Genomic DNA, 21809 nt, shown 5'->3' with positions numbered 1-21809 from the left:
ACTAAAATTCAACAATTTTATCAAGTTTCACCTAAAACATTGAATGAAATCACCTTTATTTCTTGCAGCACATGTTCTTCTTTCACATTTAAACAACAGTCCTATAGAGAAAACAATAAACAGAAGGCAATTTGACTTAAAGTGTTAGATTTATGGAAGGAAATCCTTCAAACTGCATTGGCAATAGGGTTATTAAGGCTTGAGCGCTCAGTCTCTGAATATCAGTTTAACATTTGAAGTTCAGAAAATCCTCTGAATGGCACCCAATGGGCCAGATTACTGATTAAAATGTCTCTATAGTGCATGGAGCTGAACACTTCTGATATAGCAGTATAGTATATATAAAAAATAAACCTTACTTTGGAAAAGGTTTTACAGCCATCCAGAATTGGCCTATAGCCTGTACATCTGCAGAGGTTTCCTGAAAAATAAAGTAAACTAATTATGTAACCATGTAACCAATCAAGTTACTGAGGAAAGCCCCTTTTTTACCTTTTGATATATTAACTGTTAGTATGTTATAGAATAAAATTCTATATAATGACTAATTCTAAGCAACCTTTCAATTCTTCAATTTTGTTTTTATAGTTTTTGAATTATTTGTCTTCTTTTTTTTAAGCTTTCCTTCTTACAAACGCTCTGTAAAGCTACACATTTATTGTTATTGATACTTTATTACTAATCCTTTTAATTCAGGTCCTCTCCTATTCACATTCCATTATCTAATTCAAATCAATGGTTGAAAGGGTATTTAGACCCTAGCAACCAAATTGCTGAATTAGCAAACTGGAGAGCTGCTGAATAAAAAGCTAAATAACTAAAAAAAAAACACAAATAAAAAATTAAAACCAATTGCAAATTGTCTCAGAATATCACTCTCTACTTCATACTAAAAGTTAATTAAAACGTGAACAACCCTTTTAATTATGAAGACAGGTGTGCTTCATTTTAGTAGATACAAGGTTTGTCCATATAATGTATAATGGTAAAATGTATCCTTGCCTGACTATAAATCTGAAATAGCAGCACTAATTCATGAGAAGTTAAGTAGATAAAGCAACAATATACAATTTTGTGCAAACAAAACCTTGCATAACTCTTTCAAAATGAATTTTATTACTAGAAGGGTTTCAAATTGTTGCATGTACAAATACAGTATGTATGTATTTGCTTCAATTAATTTAGTCCAACTCATCAGCATAACCTTTGTCTGCTTTGCACCTGAATCATTCTTCAGGTGCCCTCTGAATGAATGAATGAGGGAGGGAGGGAGGTATGCTTGAGGTTTGCTCTTACAGATTTTTCATATAACCATCTGTTACATACCAGACAATGCACTCAGTATCTGATCCATTGTGGGTTCTGGGTGGTTCCTTAGCAAGGTGTATATGGACATCACCATCCCAGGGGTGCAGAACCCACACTGTGATCCATGAGCTTTGGCAATTCTCTCCTGTAGTGGAAAATTGTGCTAAAATTATTAATCTGTACTGAATCATGATCATAAACAAAGAAATTGCCATGGTTGGTAAATGAATTGTAGAACTACCCCTCAGCCAAATGACCCAATCAGGCTACACATTTATTGTTATTACTACTCATCTTTCTATTCAGGCCCTCTCCCATTTATATTCTAGTCTTTTATTCAAATCAATGCATGGTTGCTAGGGTAATCTGGGCCTTGGCAAACAGATTGCTGAAATTGCAAACTGGAGAGCTGCTGAATAAAAAATTAAATAACTCAAGTAGCCAAAAATAATAAAAAATGAAAACCACACTCTACATCATACTAAAATTAATATAAAGCTGCACAAACCCTTTCAAAACTGGTCATACTTGGGGTACTGAAGTAAATACAATGAGAGAGGACAGAACCTGGTTCTTGACAACTGGGAATATTGGTACTTTGATCGTAATAAAAGTTAGTTTTAAGGAGAACTGCCCCTTAAAAACAAGGCGTCGTGTTCCAAAAGTCACAATATTGTTATTTGTTACCTGAACTGGGTGCAGTTTGGTGGTAGAATTTCCTATTCCTTCTGTAGTTGTCACAGCATTTCCATAGAGAGAACATATAGGCAGGAGGCAAGCCACTGCTGGATAGTGTCTTTCAAAGTGTAAAGGGAAATACTGAAACCAAGTCATTCTGTAATGTTATAGCCTTATAATGTGTTAAAGCTGTATTATTTTCTACTCTGACAATGTTAATACATCTTTTTAATGATATCACTAAAATACTTCACTAAGGCTCCAAAGATCAGGACAGGTTTTCTGCTCTTTGTGAAAAAGTCAAGTTGATTTTTCTTCTGTGGTATGCGGAAATGGATTGAAGCAATTTCCTTGCAGGTGCCTATAAATTAATGTAGAGAAGGACATCTCAATCAGCCCTGGGTCACTCATTGACCTCTTACATATGCTGATAACAAAAGCGTTGATCTATTCAGTAACCAGTTGAAACAACTTAATTGAGCAATAATTACACAGGCAATATCTCTTCAGCTGTGGGTCTTAAATATTTCTTTTCACACACATATATATACACACACACACACACATTATATATATAACTATATATATATATATATATATATATAACTATATATATATATATATATATATATAACTATATATATATATATATATATATATATATATATATATATATATATATATATATATATATATATATATATATATATATATATATATAAGCAAAGATAGGAAGAAGCGGCACTCACAGGGTTTTTCAGCAGGTTCAAAACATAGAATCTTTATTGAAGCTCAACGTTTCGATCCCCCACAGGGGGGTGCAGATTACCGTGCCTCCAGTACCAGCTCTACATGCAGCATTTGGGACAGTGAGCCTGCCGCAGGAGGCAGCTGTGTCCGTGCGGGTTGCTATGGTAACATCGCGGGCGAGTTCTGCATACTCAGCGCGGACAGAGTCCGCATAATCGATACACATACTGGAGGCGCGGTAATCTGCACCCCCTGTATCCAGCGTACACACGCCGATCCCGGTTGCCAGGTGACTACTCCTGAGAAACAAATGGCTATACTGAGACTGACAGCGCTAACGCGCACACCCACCGCTACTGTGTGTACCGATTGGCCGGTAGCAACCGGCAGCGCCGCTGATTGGACAGTGCTTCATTGATCGGACAGAGTGGAGTTTCTTTGGCACGGCAATAATGTAAATCTCCTGCTTTTATTCTGCTCTTTTCCCCGCATCACTTCTCTTGTATCTCACTCTCTGTCTTGTCTCACTACTCCCCTACACACTTGGTTTTTATCGTTACAAGCGTATGAAAGCTTGTTCGGTTGCCTAGCAACGCCCTTGGCGCCATTTTCACTGCAAGGGGTTTAAATTCTGTGGGTTAGTGGGCTGTCTGGATGTTTGTTTGTTTTCTCTCCTGACGAAGATCCCTGTGGGGGATCGAAACGTTGAGCTTCAATAAAGATTCTATGTTTTGAACCTGCTGAAAAACCCTGTGAGTGCCGCTTCTTCCTATCTTTGCTTCTATAACATATGTGCAGGCACCCAGGTCCTTATCCATGGAAACGGTGTGCACCTTGGGACTGTGAATACATTGGGGGTTTCTATACCCCTGGATGGTGGCACCCGTCCTCTGCAATAATAATACACCATAAGAGGTGAATTAACTACCATAACCAGCATTCGACCTTCAGTACACCAGGACATCGAGTGAGTTCAGGGACAAACGAGAGAAGATATGGAGGACCTACATACACAACCTACATTGGATATTGACACAACAAGAGAGTTTGGATTCACCACATCAGACGCTGACCGGATCTTATTCCCAGATACAACTTTCGCAGAGACTGTGAGTAAATCCCCTACCAATATCTACCATGAACTTTTGGATTTAAAACGTAAAGAAGTAGACTTACACCTACATGGGGTTTTCCTGTCAAACTACCACAGACAAAAATTGATACCAAGGGGTTTTAGAATAAACAATATTCCCACCCTTGGTCGCAATAACCCGGACTTCTGCAGCAAATGGTGTGGTATCCTGAACCGATGTTCCCTCGATTTGATATTATTGGTGGTAGAACAAGTGGGGAAAGACCTGATAACGACTAGAGAAGAAATTACAAGACTAGAAACAACTCACTTAGAATCACTGAAATCAGATAGCACATGTGACTGGTTGAAAAAACTCACTGACATCATAGATAAACATAAACAGGACCTGACTAACTTCAAACAAACAAAGATACGTAAGGTTGCTGACGATTACAAACAGAAACGTGTATACGGTTGGTTAATGGGCATAAAATCAGATCGCTACAATAATATCAGACGTAAACATAAACCCAGGGCACTACAGACTGTGGATAGTTCGGATCAGTCTACTGACTCCGACTCAGGCCTACCCATGCAGACTGAACAACAAAAAAATTTTTTAGGGGTAAGAACACGGTCCCGACAAGACAGAGGAAGAGGAAGAGAAACCACACTAGAAGGGGGAGGTATAACCCTAGGAACCAAACCCCCACGAGGGAAACGGATGTAATCTTTAACCTCAGCCAACACATACTCACCCCGGGCGAACTTTCCCTACTTAATCGAGGATTGTCATTTATTCCCAGCTCAAAACCAGAGCCTATAGAAATACTTGGGGATATAAATAGATTCCAAAGAAAATTAAAACTAAAAGAACACTTTAGAGACAAACCTAGGACTACCATCCCCAAATTCAAACCTGTCAGCAAATTTGACCCCCCGAATACACCAGCAGCGATTCGCACCTTTGGCAATATAATCTCCAAAGAAATGGAACTGACATTACAACACAACAAACCACACCACACCACAACTTGTCTCCTGATGAAAGAAAGGCCATCAGGACCCTACAGCAAGATGACAGCTTAGTGATTCGTCCGGCAGACAAAGGTGGGGGCATTGTCCTCTTAAGCTACGAGTATTACAGACAAGAACTACTTAATCAATTATCAGACACCTCGACATATAGGACACTACCAGGTGACCCAACTATAGTGTTTAAAAAAGAACTTGATCATATACTGCATACTGCCCTGTCAGCTGGCTGGATCAATCAAGATACATTTGCCTATATGACCTCTGAGTTTCCAAGGATACCTATCATATATACCTTACCAAAGGTGCATAAATCACAGTCTGCACCACCGGGTCGACCCATCATCTCTGCCGTAGGCTCATTATTTCAACCTGTAGCCACCTTCATAGACTCTTTCTTACAGCCGTTGGTTTCCAATATGCCCTCATACACTCGTGATGCCACCCATGTGATCCAAATCCTTCAGAGTCTTGAACAACTACCTACAGAATACCTTCTGGCAACTATGGACGTGAAGAGTCTCTACACAGTTATCCCGCATGATCAGGGCATCTCAGCATGTAAGAAAGCATTGGAAACCAGAGATGATAAAAGCGTACCTACGGAATTCCTTATCGACCTACTCGGACTTACCCTTACTCGCAACTACTTTCGATTCGAGAACACTTACTATTTACAGATTTCGGGCACCGCAATGGGCAGTGCCCAGGCACCATCATATGCCAATCTCTTTATGTGGCATTACGAACATGAAAATATCATAAAACAAGCGGGCAACCAACTCATCATATACCTTCGCTACATAGATGATTTGCTGTTACTCTGGGAGAGCGATGCCCCATCACTTATCGCTTTCTTTGATAACCTTAACACTTTGGATTCACCTATTCGGTTAACACTAAACCATAGTGACCAAAGCATTGAATTCCTAGATCTGCGAATCTTCAAAACTGCGAATGGCCTGGGCACAAGCTTGTACAGAAAACCTACAGATCGAAATACGATTCTGCACGCAGCCAGTGACCATCCCCCTGCAACCATGAGAGCCATCCCATACTCACAGTTCCTGAGAATTATACGGAATAATAGTGACCCAGTGCTGGCACACACCCAACTCAAGGAAGCAGCCGACAGATTTATTGAAAGAGGCTACCAGAAAGACTTGCTTGAACTACAGCTAAAAAGGGCCTTAACACACTCCCAGGCTGACCCGCTGAAGGGCAAACCAAAGGTGGACCAGTTATCCAACCAACTGGTGTTCACTACCAAATACTCACGGATCTCCAATAATTTACAAAAATGTGTAAAAAAGAACTGGCCAATTATCTCTATGGACAACACCCTCTCCTTGCACCAATCCCCATGCCCTATGTTCGGCCATGGTAGGAATCAGAACCTTAGAGACATCTTAGTACGGACTGACTTTGTTCATAAAACCGCACCAAACACAAATTGGCTTAGTGAACAGAAAAAACTTGGATGCCATCGTTGCCCAGACTGCACTACATGTCGGTCTCTGTTGACAGGCAAAGACTTTCCTCACCCACATACGGGAAAGAGATTCAAAATTCTACATAGACTAACCTGCACTTCAACCTTTGTTATCTATATTGTGACATGCCCGTGTGGTCTTTACTACGTAGGTAAAACCACCACTCAGTTTAAAGAAAGGATAGCCAACCATAGGTCCACTATCAGCAAAGCCCTGAAAGAGAAGGTGGCCAAACAACCTGTAGCCAGACATTTCCTACAAATGGGACACAGTCTCCCCACATTCCGCTGTATGGCCATCGACTTTCAACCTCCATTACCAAGGGGCGGCAATCGTGATTTGGCCCTCCTGAAGAGAGAATCGAGATGGATATACCGCTTGGACACTGTCACCCCACGTGGCTTGAATGAAACTTTACCATTGGGGTGTTTTATTTAATACAACATCCAACATGTCCATTAAGTTGTTATTATGCTCTAAACCCCATGCCCTCTATTACCCACTGATCAACAACATGTAATACTATCAATATCCTCTGTCTGTTCTCACTCTTCTCTCCTCTGTCTCTGTAAACTTTGTTTCCCCCTTTTTTTGCCGTACAGGCCATGTACCACTATACCATGCCGTTGAAATGTCCAGGCGCGAGCTGTATGCCTACACACAGTATGTGGGATCGATCAATGTATACCCGCTAATTTTGGCGACAGGCCCCATGGCTGGGCCCATATACACATGTCGTATCGATTATGCGGACTCTGTCCGCGCTGAGTATGCAGAACTCGCACGCGATGTTACCATAGCAACCCGCACGGACACAGCTGCCTCCTGCGGCAGGCTCACTGTCCCAAATGCTGCATGTAGAGCTGGTACTGGAGGCGCGGTAATCTGCACCCCCTGTATCCAGCGTACACACGCCGATCCCGGTTGCCAGGTGACTACTCCTGAGAAACAAATGGCTATACTGAGACTGACAGCGCTAACGCGCACACCCACCGCTACTGTGTGTACCGATTGGCCGGTAGCAACCGGCAGCGCCGCTGATTGGACAGTGCTTCATTGATCGGACAGAGTGGAGTTTCTTTGGCACGGCAATAATGTAAATCTCCTGCTTTTATTCTGCTCTTTTCCCCGCATCACTTCTCTTGTATCTCACTCTCTGTCTTGTCTCACTACTCCCCTACACACTTGGTTTTTATCGTTACAAGCGTATGAAAGCTTGTTCGGTTGCCTAGCAACGCCCTTGGCGCCATTTTCACTGCAAGGGGTTTAAATTCTGTGGGTTAGTGGGCTGTCTGGATGTTTGTTTGTTTTCTCTCCTGACGAAGATCCCTGTGGGGGATTGAAACGTTGAGCTTCAATAAAGATTCTATGTTTTGAACCTGCTGAAAAACCCTGTGAGTGCCGCTTCTTCCTATCTTTGCTTCTATAACATATGTGCAGGCACCCAGGTCCTTATCCATGGAAACGGTGTGCACCTTGGGACTGTGTATATATATATATATATATATATATATATATATATATATATATATATATATATATATATATATATATATATATATATATATATATATATATATATATATATATATATATATATATATATATATATATATATATATATATATATACATACACACACACACACACACACACACAACTGGGTAAATAGATAGGCTGTCCAAAATAAAAAATGTTTCTGATATAGTTAGTTTGCCAAAAATGTAATGTATAAAGGCTGGAGTGATCAGATATCTAATAAAACAGCCAGAATCCAACTTCCTGCTTTTCAGCTCTATAACTCTGAGTTAGTCAGCGACTTGAAGGGGGGCCACATGGTACATTTCTGTTCAGTGAGTTTGTAATTGATCCTCAGCATTCAGCTCAGATTCAAAAGCAACAGACTTGACCCATGTCGCCCCCCCCCCTCAAGTCACTGATTGGTTACTGCCTGGTAGCCAGGGTAATAAGTCAGTGTAAACCAAGAGAGCTGAAAAGCAGGAAGTTGTGTTCTGACAGACATGTTATACATCAAATCACTCCAGTCTTTATACATTACATTTTTGGCTAACTAACTATATTAGAAACATTTTTTTATTTTGCACTGAACAATTCCTTTAAGACACTTTAGCTCAATAGTTTGAACACTTTTTCAAGGCATTGTAATTATACCGAGTTGCATTTTGGTCTCTTGTGAGAGGATACTAAGGACTAACACACACAGCACCTATTGACTGCCAGGGAGAAAAAGGCAATTTCACAGCTACAGACACTTCCCATTGGTTTTTATGGGAAATGCCGACTGTGGCAGATGCTGGCATTGTCAGGCAGGCATTTGGGAACATTCTCCTCCACATGGTTATATAGCTGTTAAAGAAAAAGGAAAGTCATTTTAACTTGGGGTGCCAAAAATTAGGCACCCTCAAGCGGTTATATTTACTTACCTATCAGGAGAAAACGACACAGACCCTGTGTTCTGTCAGCGAGCACCACAGAAGTTTGTCTTCTTCACTCTACTGCACATGTGTAGCCGCAAAAAGAACAAATAAGCAGGAAGAGGATTGCTCGCTGGCAGAACCCCAATGCAGGCAAGTAAATATAATCACTTGGGGGTGCACAGAGAGACTAACCATTCATTTTTGTCTTCCTATTAACATGTATTATTATTAATAACATGCATTTTGCCAACATATTCCACAGCACTGTACAATAATTACAAATAGCTTGATTGACTTATTCGACACACACACACAGTACAAACCACATACCAGGCATAGACTGTAAAAACAGTAAACAAAGCTTAAAATGGAATATGTGACATGCTAAAATTATTCTTGCTTGCAATCCTCACTAAATAAATGCTTTCTAAATAACCACAAGCCAATCTGCCCTGCTTTTTTGTAGGATACATTATTTTCTTGGAGACTGGGTTCACAGTGGAGATCATGACGGTGCAAGCTCCACAAGCACCTCCTCCGCAGCCATATTTAGTTCCGGTCAGGCGCACTGTGATAAAGACCTCTTAAGGAAAATTTCATTCTTTACACCCCCAATATGAGTATTCCACAGAAAAAAAGTAGGACCAATAGCACTTTTTAAAAAGCATCTATTTTACTGTTTATCTTTGTAAGAAAAGCCAGCATGAAAACCAAATATTTATATATTGGGAAACATAAACAAAATTGTATATTTTTTAACTTTGAGTATGTTGGGATATAGACAATATTAGAAGTTTCCTTTATTTTTGGATTATTTATTTATTTTAGCTTTCCAGAATTTAATGATGCCCACTTACCCTAGCAACCAGGAAGGAGACTGAATGACTGGCAGATGAACATGAGAGGGCCTCAGTTAAAAACTATTATTAATAATCTTATTTCACTATGAATTTCCGTCACTGACCCTTACAACCAGATTGCATTGCATATCAATGTCTACATGCAAAAGTTACTGTTTATATGCATTTCTTTAAAATAATATATTTTTATATATTTTTAATCCCCAATACTGTAAATATTATTTTTGCCTCAGCTTCAGGAAAACATTGGAATTCAGCACAGTTTTACAACTTGTAACTTGGAGTAAATAGGTATTGATGCTACAGACATTTTCTTGACGTGGAAATTGGGTGTATTTCAGGAAAGTGAAAGGTCAGAAAAAAACAACATAAACCTCTTTAAATGAAGGTTTGATGCATATAATATTGAGGCATTTAACATTAAAGGGAACAATTCAGCGCAAAAAATCTGCCATAAAAGCTTGTTCTGCAAATATTCTATAACTAATGATTATGAATCTTTGCACATTGTACTGAATATAGAACCTAATTGTACAAAGTGAAGTTACTGTTTCCAAGCAAGAACCAAAACTGATTTTGGGAAAATTGAAAGACTTCTATGTAGACGTTTTCTATGTAGACGTTTTCTATGTAGACAGTTATACGGACAAATGTTTCAGAGGCAGACATTTCAATATATAATATAGATTGAAAAGGTTTGATTGAAATCATTATGGACGTCAGATTATGCAAAATGCTCAGAGGACAGGAGCACAATTGGATCACATGGTGCCGCTAGCAGTTTACCTGGTTGTAAAAAGGATACATTTCCTCCTTAAATACGGGAGCAGCATATCTTCGGGGTTTGGATTTTTTTCCACTATCTTCATTGAGTAGGAATATAAAAGAAAATATTAAGAAAACAGAGCAATGTACATTATTTTCCAAAGTTAATTTGATTAGCTGCATTACACAATTCACAAAGTATTAGAGTTGCATCATGACAGCAAACATCAAGTTCACTAGGATTCCTGCCTCACCCCTCTATAAAAAAAAAAAATTAATTACAACAATTGCATGTGTACGCTACAAACAATTCAGCCCAGAGTAGAGCATGCAGTGTAATTGCTAATAAGCAAACAGAATATGGATTTAATGTATATCAGGTTTTACAGGATGAGGTGGGAACCCTACCCTTCCCATCAGCTCTGTGCTGAAATCTATACAGCTTAGCAGGAGGCATGTTTTGTAAGATTCCATATTTAAGGGATGCTGGGATAATGTACAGTACCTCCACCATGATCACATTCAGTAAATACATGTATTTCCCATTACTAGGTTACCGCGCTGCATGTAAATGTATTCATGACTGCAGCAGTCTATGAAAGGTGTGCAATGAAGCAACATTGTTATCTAACCACTTTTTAAATATTTATTTCACAATGAAATGCAGGTGCCTTGGTTTTTCCTTCATCCCCTGCCACAAAAACATTTACAAAGAGGTTCGAAGACATATACAGCTTAAAGGGGTGGTTAACGTTTAGTATGTTATAGATTGGCCAATTCCAAGCAACTTTTCGATTGGCCCTAATAATGGTTTTTGAATTATTTGCCTTCTTCTGACTCTTTCCAGCTTTCAAATGGGGGTCACTGACCGATCTAAAAAACAAATGTTCTGTAAGGCTACAAATGTATTGTTATTGCTACTTTTTATTACTCATCTTTCTATTCAGGCCTCTCCTAATCATATTTCTAGGTCTCTTATTCTAATCAGTGCATGGTTGCTATGGTAATATGGACCCTAGCAACCAACTGCTGAAATTACAAACTAGAGAGCTGCTAAATAACTCAAAAACCACAAATAATAAAAAATTAAAACCAACTGCACATTGTCTCAGAATATCCCTCTCTACATCATACTAACAGTTAATTTAAGGGTGAACAACCCCTTTAACATTTGGTCAGGAACCACACCTGAGCTCAATACTGTATATATGAGACGACTTGGGAAAGTCGCCTCAGGCAGCAGCGCCACCACCGGTTACCACGGGCAGCAAAAAGCTGCTTCTGTTACCAAACCAGAAATTTGGCTATTCTAGCGCTCTCTGCACTGTGTTCTGGACCCCCCCCTGAACCCCTTGTTAAAGTGAACGTGGGGTGCAGGGAGGCAGCAGCGTTAAAGCAGCCTCAGGAATAGGGTTGCCATCTTACCCTTTTAAAACCGAACATATATGGAATACACAGCCTGCATGGCTAATTAGTTATTCATTTAGATGCATGCTGCAGACTGAATTGATTTATTTGCAGCCATGCATCTAAGGGCAGGACTTCACGGGCGATTTCGCAGCGATCCGTCACGCTGCGCAAAATCGCAGGCGTCGGATGCGACTGAAACAAGGTACCGGTAAGTAATTCAATTGACGCTGCATCTGCATCCAACAGTCCTGTCGCATCAACAAAGCGACACTGCCATTACTTACCTTGTTTCCGTCGCATCCGACGTGATGCCTGCGATTTTGCGCAGCGCGTCGGATCGCTGCAAAAATCGCCCGTGAAGTCCTGCCCTAAATGAATTGCTAATTAGCTATGCAGACTGTGTATTCCATATGTGTTTGGTTGTAAAGGGGTGAGGTGGCAACCCTACTCAGGGAGGTGAGGAGTAAAAAAATCAGACCGAGCGTTACCATGTTCATTTTACAAAATTTGGCAGGTTATGAAAGTTTGAATATATTTCTGTGTTTTTTTCAGTTATTACAGTTTTACTAATGAAGGTGAATTGCCCTTTAAGCGGTGAGTCTAACTTTTCCAAAGGGACCTCCTTATCTAAATTGTTAGTTCTGTTCTGGGCTCTCTGCCAAAAGTTAGAAACTTTGTTTCTTTTTCTTGCTGTTTAGTGCAGAGAAAGTCGGGACTTTTCAGTACAAACATGGGACTGCGGGTTGAGCTGTCAAAAGCGGGACTGTCCCTCTGAAAGCGGGACAGTTGGGGGATATGCCAGTGCTCCTGACCTGATGATGAAAATCTGTGCATATGCAGGAATGAAGGGGAAGGTACAGGGGTGATGAACGGCAGTGGGCCTAGGGGCGCCTGCTATGTAAATCCGGCCCTGCACCCTGTACAGACAAACAAATAAAGCAAGCATTCAGCCTTATTCCATGCTTTAAACCCCACTGAGAGTGTTGACAGCAGTTTCTGAATTGCTGGGTTAACATGAAGCAAAAACCATAATTCCTGCATAAAAAACCTATAGTAAGGAGCAGTATAACCCAGCGCAAACCACAAAAAAAATCAAGCTGCGACGTCATCCAGGTGAGCCCAGTATCGCACACCATGATTGGAACGCTCGCTACTATGACTGGCTCAGCGGAATTTGGAGCAGGACACCGCAGAGAGACTGACTATATGCGATTTTAAAGTGTATATATGAAATTGTAATTTTCTAAAAAAAAAAAAAAAAAAAAAAAATGTATTAAAGAGGTTTTACACTATTTGAGCGCGTCTTTTCAGAGCTATTGAAGAATACAAATGTGGAGGAGGGGTGTATCAAGGCTTACAGATTTTTAAACGTTTGGGTGTATTCAGTCTCAAACCCCTGAAGGGGTTACTGTTGAAAAACTGGTTAAAGGGTAAATTAACCCCTTAGGTGAAGGAAAATAGCACTTTGAGGAGTATGACTTCACAAAAAGGTGTATTGTAGATTATTTTTTTTTTTTTTTCCTTTTCTGTCTATCCCCAAGCTTTTTAAGCGCTAGTTCATTCACAAACTATATTCACAAAAAAGAAAAATGATATCTAGTAATAGGTCTATGATCCCTTATCCGGAAACCCATTTTCCAGAAAGCTCCAAATTACTAGGTCATCTCCTATAGAGTCTATTTTAAGAAAATAATTCTAATTTTTTAAAATGATTACCCTTTTCACTGTAATAATGAAACAATACCATTTGCTGGATCCCAACTAAGCGGCATTAATCCATAATGGTGGCAAAAAAAAAAAAATCCGATTTGACTTAGATGATTTTAAGAAGACCTAAATTATGGTGATACAAATGTTGGGAAGATCTGTTGTCTGGAAAACCAAGGTCCCGAGCACCACACGTAATAGATCTTGTACCTGTACTGTTATGCATTGGTCTGAAAGCTTACAGCCAATATAGGAGTGCATTACCCATATACATAAACAACCACATATTAATTAACTTGTTACTGGCTAAAATAGCTTTTAAAATAACTTTTTCTATGGGAGAAGCCACATGCATAAGACATTCTACCCTTAAGAAACAATTTATATGTAGCTGTTACACACAACACTTCATTGCCAATTACTTAACAAACCTTTGTGGTTATCCAAAACTACAACACTGCATTTCTGTGGGTTGGAGAGGGACTAAGAACATTTTATAATCAAATAATTAAGTAAATGTATTGCCTTTAACGTAATATCCATTTGGGGTAGTTACAAAAGGAATGTAGAATACTAATTGGAAGCAATATATTTTTTGAAGGTGAACTACCCTTTGAACTAAGATATTTAGCAGGCTTTAAGGGTAGAACTCCACAATCGTTTTTTTGTCACCCGCGACAAAACAAACAGGCTTCAAGATTCTAATTGGACTAAATGAAAATTCGGAGGTAACAACTACATAACATCCGACGCAACTGTCGCATGTGGACGCAGAAAGCAGCGTCTTCATCCGACAGTCGGACTGTGTAGTTGTTACCTCCGACTTTTCATTCAGTCCAATTAGAATCTTGACACGTCCCAACTCCTTCCGACTGGTCGCATGTGTTTTGTCACCGGGCGTCGATCCGACGAAAAACGCTTGTGGAGTTCTACCCTAAAGGATAAAATCAAAGGAATTGTTGGGATAATGATTGCAAACCCCACATTATGTGCGGCCAGATGATGAACAAATAGACAGTGCTGCTACATACCTTCTGTCCATTGACATAGAAGACTAGGCAGTCAGAAGCTTGCTGTAACTCCATCTTTCAAATGCTGCAAATCTTCTTTGTACAATAACTTGCAAGTCCTTGCAAAGTGTAATATATCAGCACAAGAATCACCTGGGGCTGTCTCCAAGCTCAGCTTTCCATACGTTAAAACTCACCTTTCAAAACATTATATGTCATTAGTACATTTCCCCATACTGGGGAAGGTGGTGTTATGGCGTATATCAGCCTGAGTGTTAAATCAGCAGAATAGATTGCCACTTAAATTCTGATCAAATGCCTCCCATTTAATTTCATTGCAGGGTGGAGTGTTACATGCACAAAGCTTGACAACTCACCTGCAACCTATTTCACCTGCACATGTTAAAGGGACAATTCACCTTCAATTATAGAAATAAAGAGCTGATCTATGAACTATTTTCAACTTGATGTATTCCATTCCATCTGCTTGTATGTGCCACAGTAAGAGCAAACTAATAGGAAATACAATACAGGGCTACATTTACTCCTGTGTATGAAAGATCCATTACATCTTGACCCCAGAGCCCTGCATATAAGCAAACTTCAGGTGTGGCTGGGTGGAATGCCGTCCCTTAATTGATGCTGCCCCTTAATCTATGCTGCCCTAGGCCTGGAGCTCTAGCAGACGAGTCTGACCCTGCTTGCTCTACTATAGCTTATGCATTCTCTCTGTGTTCTGTGCTTCCTACAGCCCATACTCGAAACTCATGGAAGAAAGAGAACGCTAAATACTCTTTCCTTCCATTGAAGTCCCCACCTTATTGTGGCTTATTTTTCTGCATGCCATTGATTTGCAGTACACTGAAGGAGTTATATGGCGTTTTAACTACAATTTGTGATGTGTCTATGTTCTACAAAGGGTCACCCACACTGAACCCAACTTCGGAGTTAGTCTAACAAGAGCACCATTACATTTCTTTCACCCTTGAATGTTTAAAAGGGTGGATATACAGTACTGTTCTCTCTTCTGCACTGAGCACTCGTTTATAAAATAATAAAAGTTGGAATACTGTGCACTGGTGTTTATAATTTGAAAAAATACTGTACATGTACAGTTTATGATGTCTTAAGACAGTGCTGTCCAACCTCTGTGTTACCGAGGGCCAGAATTCTTCTGGCCTACAGTATGTGGTGGAGGGCTGATATTGGAAGCCAGTGTTGACCACTCCCTGTTCTTAAACCACACCCACTTTAAACTGCACACTTGTTACCACAAGAAATTTTAAAACCATGTCCATAGGGCAGGCAGAGTATGGCACACACAGTCAGCATAGGGCAGGCAGATTATGGCACACACAGGTAGCATAGGACAGGTAGAGTATGGCACACACAGGCGGTATAGGGCAGGCAGAGTAGGACAGGCAGAGTATGGCACACACAGGCAGAGTAGGGCAGACAGAGTATGGCACACACAGGGAGCATAGAGCAGGCAGAGTATGGCACACACAGGGAGCATAGGGCAGACAGAGTATGACACACACAGGCAGCATAGGGCAGGCAGAGTATGGCACACAGAGGCAGAGTAGGACAGGCAGTGTATGGCACACACAGGCAGAGTAAGGCAGACAGAGTGTGGCACACACAGGGGGCATAGTCCAGGCAGAGTATGGCACACACAGGGGGCATAGGGCAGGCAGAATATGACACATACAGATGGAACATAATTGCAATGAAAATGCCTTGTGTGCTACAGCTAGTAAAGCTTTACACCTAAAATGAATATTTAAGCAACAGATTTATATAAAGTGGCCTATTAAAAATCTGACCAAATTGGAATATAAATCATTGAATATTGCCCTTTTACATCTATTCCCTTGAGCTACTATTTTGTGATGGTCTGTTTGCTGACTCAGAGATCACCTGACCAAAAATACTTCAACTCTAACTGTAACAAGAAGAAGTGAGGGAGTAAAGCCAGATCCTTAATCTATTAATTGGCTCATGTGATCTAACATTTATGTCTGCCCTTGGTGTGTTTGTGCTCTGTGAATCAAATTATCCCAAGGGGTGGCCCTTAGTACTTATAATGGCATTATTCTATTTAGGATTACTCAGTGGCACATACTATTATGAAGTATATTAGTCTGACAATGGTTTATTTACATGAAGCAGAGTTTATATTTTTATGGAGACCTACATTGTTTGGGGGGTAACGTTTTCCTTTAAAGCGCACATGCTACTCATTGTATTGACTTTGAAATGACACACTGAAAATTGTAGTGAAAACATGTTTATTGACATATCATTAATGTCATGAATACATAGAATGTAATATAAATAAAATTATATTTCCTATTCCTGTTGCATATTCTGTTCAAACTTGCGTGTTCAAACTTCATTCTGTGACCTTCTCTAGTGCTCAATGTTCCATGCATAATGATCAAAGAATTTGTTAATCCTGTATTAGCTGCCACCACCCATGCTGAGAAGTTATCCCCAAGGCCGCTACCATCTCAATAAAGCAGAACCTTCTCTCATTTCACATGAGCCTTATGGTTCATACCATCATGGATTCCATGTCCATTAACATAATGAAATTATAGTCACAATTAAAAACAATCGTGTTAGATACTTTGTTCTTCAGGATTTGATAGTTGTGCTGTATGTATAAAGTGACTACCACATGCTATCCGCAAATGTTGAGGCCTGACAGGGAGGGGCAGTGAGACAGTACCAGGAAGACCGGCATCTTTACGGGCAGAAAGGACTGCATCTTTCAGAGCAAAGAACACGGATGCACCAAAGAACAGTGATGTTTCTTCAACAGCCTAAGGAACAAAACAGCGTATAAGAAATTTATACTCAAACATTATGCCTCATATGTCATAAAATTGTTGGCAGGTGCAGCAACCCAGAGTGCTTTTTTTTGCACTTGAATTACTGTAATTCCCCACGATTTCCAAGATAGTACAGGTATATGATCCGTTATCCAGAAGGCTCTGAATTACAGGAAGGTCATCAGGTATATGATCCGTTATCCAGAAACCCGTAATCCAGAAGGCTCTGAATTTCAGGAAGGTCATCTTGTATAGACTCCATTTTAATCATATAGTCCAAAATTTTAAAACACATTTCCCTTTCTCTGTAATATTAAACCAGTACCTTGTACTTGATCCCAACTAAGTTTATTGATAGGGAAAATAATCCTATTGGGGTTATTTATTGCTTAAATTACTTTTTAGTTGCCTTAAGGCATGGAGACTCAAATTATGGAAAGAACCCCCTTATCCGGAAACCCCAGGTCCCGAGCGTTCTGGATAACAGGTCAGTACCTGTTTTCACACTGCAAATATAATTTAAAGGACCAGTAACATCAAAAAAATTTTTAAAAAATCGTTACTATACATTAAAAAAAAACACCAAGACATTTAAACTTTAAAATCTCAGTCTTTATTAAGAAATAACTTACCGAAACTCCGCTTGCTCTCCTCTTCAGAAAGTGATCGTGCGATCGATCATGCAGCACTCCATTTTACCCTCCCTGCCTTCCTTATAAGATATAGCCAGGGAGGAGAAATCGAGTGCCGCATAATGGATTGTCACTGTGTTGCCTTTTCTGAAGAGGCGTGGAAGCAGAGTTTCAGTAAGTTATTTCTCAATAAAGGCTTTGCGATTTTAAAGTTTAATTTGTCTTGGTGGTTTCTTTTCAAGGTATACTAACGTTTTTTGTTTTTTTTTAAATTGATGTTACTGTCCTTAAATAACTGTGCCACCCGCTGTTCATTTTGGCTGACTAGCTACAGTGAAAAAAAATTATTTTGTGGGAAAAGGAACATCTTGGGTTGTTGCTCTGTTTAGAAAATAAAGTTAGTCAGCAGAGAAGAGTCATCTGCTGTTTCCCTGGTCAGTTTTAAGATAAACAGCATCAAATGACTCGGGATATGCAATTGTTCTTTGACTGCAGCCAGCAACCTGCGGGACCAGGATCCAGTGGTAGACACTCGTGCAGGTGTATATTTTAAAATGGGGGTGGATGACCATCATTTACCTTTGGTGAGCAGGACACATTTAGGTTTGGCAGTGAAGACTCAAGCAAAGTCACATTAAATTGTTCTGGTGCTTTCGCCACCTCAGGCTCCTCACACTGTGCACCATTAAGTGACCCATGCAAGCTGTACTTAAAATCTTCACTTGTGAAAATATCAAGGCTCTGGACAAACGCATCTTTAATCTGTAAATAAATGACATGAAAAGTAATCATCTGGAGAAGAATCACAAAGCAAATGAAAATAAAATGTGTCTCTTGCAAATTGTTTGTGTTATTCTTTTTGAAAGGTAAAGCTGGCCATAGACGCAAAGATCAGATTTTTGGACTGTGTATGGAAAGTCCCGACATTTTTTGTCCCATGGGGATCGGTCGTTTGGATGATTAGCCAGGTTAAAAGATTTGTCGGCTGCCGATAATATCTCTGCATGTATTGCCGATCGGACGATTTCAGTGGGAGACTGTCACCAGCTTTGTCGGACATAAACTTTCATACGATTGCTGTCAGGGGCATTCGAACAATCTGATCTTTGCGTCTATGGGGATTGTCCAGTCACTTATTCCAAAAGGGATTAGGTGAAATACATCTCTAGCTTTATCTTGTCCCTCAAATAAAATCCTTTAATACAAATATCCAAAAAGTTAATGTTTAAAGTTAAGAAGAATATACATCATATGGTATGGTATAGCATTTCATTCACTTGTTTGGAGTACACCAAATAGCAAGGATAAAGAGTTTTGAAAGATTATGTTTGGGCTAGACAATTAACAACACTTTGGGGATGAGAGCAACCTACCCACTTCCAGAAGGATTTCCGAAATGTGGTTTTCTAGACCTCAAGTGGTTCATAATTCTCTCTTCTTGCTAATCGCAAGGTGTACTCCAAACTAATGCATAAAATACTATTCCATATGATTTATTTGTATTTTCTTCTTAAATTTAAAGGAGGAGGAAAGTCAACAATCACTGGGGGATGCCAAAAGTTAAGCCCGTCCCAGTGATTGTATTTGCTTACTTGATACCTCTGACTGGTGCTCCTATCAGCAGAAAACTGCACTGACCTGGGGTTCTAATTAGCAAGCACCAGGGAGTGTTCCTCTTCCTGCTTCGTCTTTCTTTCTTATTAAGCTGAACTTTAACATAAAAGCCAGCCTTTCAATCTACCGTGCATGTGTCAGCGTCGATATGCATCTTAGTAAAGAAAGTGGAAGAAGAACATAGCCATGGTGCTTGCTAAGAAGAACCCCATGCCAGTACAGTTTTCTGCTAACAGGAGCACTGGCCCGGGGTATCAGGTAAGTGAATACAATCACTTGAGGGTGCATAACTTTTGGCACCCTTAGTGACTGTGACTTTCCTTCTTCTTTACACAATTACTTTTTTGGAGGTTTGAAATGTGAGGAATGGGCAGACTTATCTATTATAGGCCAACTACATAAATAGCTAACTTTACTTATTTGTTAATCAATCTCCCCCTCACCTACCAAGATTTTGTCATTCCCTAGCGTGGTAGGGAGCAGATCCATACTAGCTCAGCATCTACCTTATACGCTATTAGGGAGGATAGAGGATACCAGGAGCCTGAATTAGAATGCCTCAGTAAAGAACAAATGTCCTGAGAAAGGAGAGCACCTCTGAAGAAGTCACAGATAGGGACCCCACAAATGAGGACTACTAAGGTTAGACCCTAAGCAAGGTACTTTTTTTTGAAGAATAATTGCAGCACTAAAGCTCCAGTTAATGTGTTAAGAGTCACTGGTATCCAAATTATGGTGAAGAATTGTTCATGTGTATCTGCTTGGAAACCATTTCCTTAAACACAACAACATTAAAGGTTAACTCCACAACAACATTAAAGGTTAACTCCACACAAACATAACCTTTTTAAAAAGTAAATATAATTTCAAGCAACTTTACAATATACATCAATTAAAAAATGATGCAGACTTTTCATGATTTTTAATTGTTTGGAATAGTTCCATAAGCCTAGCCCCCTGCTCTCCTGCTGATTTGTCTACTTTGCTTAGCTGGCTGACTACTGTTACTTTGTATCAGCAGCCATCTGTCCTTAGTCTGCATCCTCCAAACCCCACTGTAATGTAGGGTATCCCTAAACCAGAACTAACTCCAATGTTCCAGTCTAGGGTCGTTCTTTGACTTCAGGTGGAGCCCTCTGATACTCAGATGACGCCAGGTCTTAATACAGGAGAACCAGGGTGAGAGTTGTGAATGAGCACAGGAAGTGAACGTGCACTGATAGGACGGTGGAGCAGTAGCGTAGAAAGGAACAGGCCAGGTCAAGGCAGGTAGCAGTAGCAAGATAAGGGACACTGGCCGAGGTCATACACAGGAACAATCAATGCAGTACCAAAATTGAGAAACAGAAGAATAGTCAGAAACAGGCAGTGGTCAGTGCAGGCAGTGAGCTGGCAGAATAAGGGACAGGCAAGGGTCAAAACACAAGAATCAGGATCGAGAATCACTTTAGAAAGCACCCAGGAACAATAAAGAACCTTTAAGTTGGGCAATGCATTTTACTCCAAGGCCCCTTTAAATATTTGAAATTCACGCCATTGCACGATGACATCACACGGCGCTCTGGGTAAAGCCGAATCCACACGACCACAGCGCAACCCGGAAACGGCAGAAGAACCGACATTCAAGAACAAGCAAGTATTTTTATTACACCCACAATTCCCTGTACACATGATTTCAATATGGAACGGAACAACACATGCAATGCATTGTGGGTTATGTAGTTCCTGCATGCTGTCTGTAAGCTGTGGAGAAGTTGTTACAATATGTAGCATCAATGTTTAGTCCCTCCTTCCCTGCCAGGATTTCAAATGATGCAGAAAGAGAAGAACTGTTTAACAGTTGGATTTCAGTATAGAAAATGGCATTTATTCATACTTTTTGAAGAAACAGGTATGATGGGTATATTAGGGGTTTCTGTGTTATGTGGGCCTCTTTATCAAATTTTGTTTTGGAAGCCCTTTAAGGGCCCAGCTAAATTAGGATAATGCAATGTGCAGTCTGCCCACAGAGGAGCAATTAGAAATAAGAAAAATAGATATTTTCACCCAAGAGTCTGTTGTGTAGATCTACTTTCTCTACAAACCTGATCTGTGTTTTTAGTACGATTGACGCTGGAACCGACATCCACGACAACATCAATTCTTAAACACTGTATTAAAAAATGATCACAGCATTAGCATTAGATTTCAATATACT

General features: G+C 39.9%; 2 protein-coding genes across 5 annotated transcripts in view; both read right to left on the bottom strand.

Moving 5' to 3' along the window:
* aox1.L (aldehyde oxidase 1 L homeolog) overlaps nucleotides 1-15037 on the bottom strand; it is a 49982-nt gene extending 34945 nt beyond the window's left edge. The window contains exons 1-8 of one of the 2 annotated variants that reach the window (XM_018236155.2): nucleotides 14907-15037; nucleotides 14551-14726; nucleotides 10443-10500; nucleotides 9249-9345; nucleotides 1996-2104; nucleotides 1327-1453; nucleotides 360-421; nucleotides 54-101 (exon numbers count right to left, since the gene is read on the bottom strand). In XM_018236155.2, the coding sequence (XP_018091644.1) occupies nucleotides 54-101; nucleotides 360-421; nucleotides 1327-1453; nucleotides 1996-2104; nucleotides 9249-9345; nucleotides 10443-10500; nucleotides 14551-14604 (555 nt within the window). In that variant the 5' untranslated portion in view covers nucleotides 14605-14726; nucleotides 14907-15037. Of the gene's footprint in view, nucleotides 1-53; nucleotides 102-359; nucleotides 422-1326; nucleotides 1454-1995; nucleotides 2105-9248; nucleotides 9346-10442; nucleotides 10501-14550; nucleotides 14860-14906 lie in introns of those variants that run through there. The other variant, XM_041576279.1, reaches the window with a different exon arrangement.
* A 1766-nt stretch (nucleotides 15038-16803) lies between these two features.
* LOC108701448 (aldehyde oxidase 2) overlaps nucleotides 16804-21809 on the bottom strand; it is a 45030-nt gene continuing 40024 nt past the window's right edge. For all 3 annotated transcript variants that reach the window (XM_041576191.1, XM_018236153.2, XM_018236154.2), the window contains exons 25-27: nucleotides 21697-21762; nucleotides 18578-18760; nucleotides 16804-17357 (exon numbers count right to left, since the gene is read on the bottom strand). In XM_041576191.1, the coding sequence (XP_041432125.1) occupies nucleotides 17154-17357; nucleotides 18578-18760; nucleotides 21697-21762 (453 nt within the window). In that variant the 3' untranslated portion in view covers nucleotides 16804-17153. The remainder of the gene's footprint in view (nucleotides 17358-18577; nucleotides 18761-21696; nucleotides 21763-21809) is intronic.

The sequence above is a fragment of the Xenopus laevis genome, chromosome 9_10L (assembly GCF_017654675.1).
Source record: "Xenopus laevis strain J_2021 chromosome 9_10L, Xenopus_laevis_v10.1, whole genome shotgun sequence".
Taxonomy (NCBI): domain Eukaryota; kingdom Metazoa; phylum Chordata; class Amphibia; order Anura; family Pipidae; genus Xenopus; species Xenopus laevis.
Note: the sequence above shows the minus strand (reverse complement) of the source record. Positions and strands in the feature narration are given on the sequence as shown.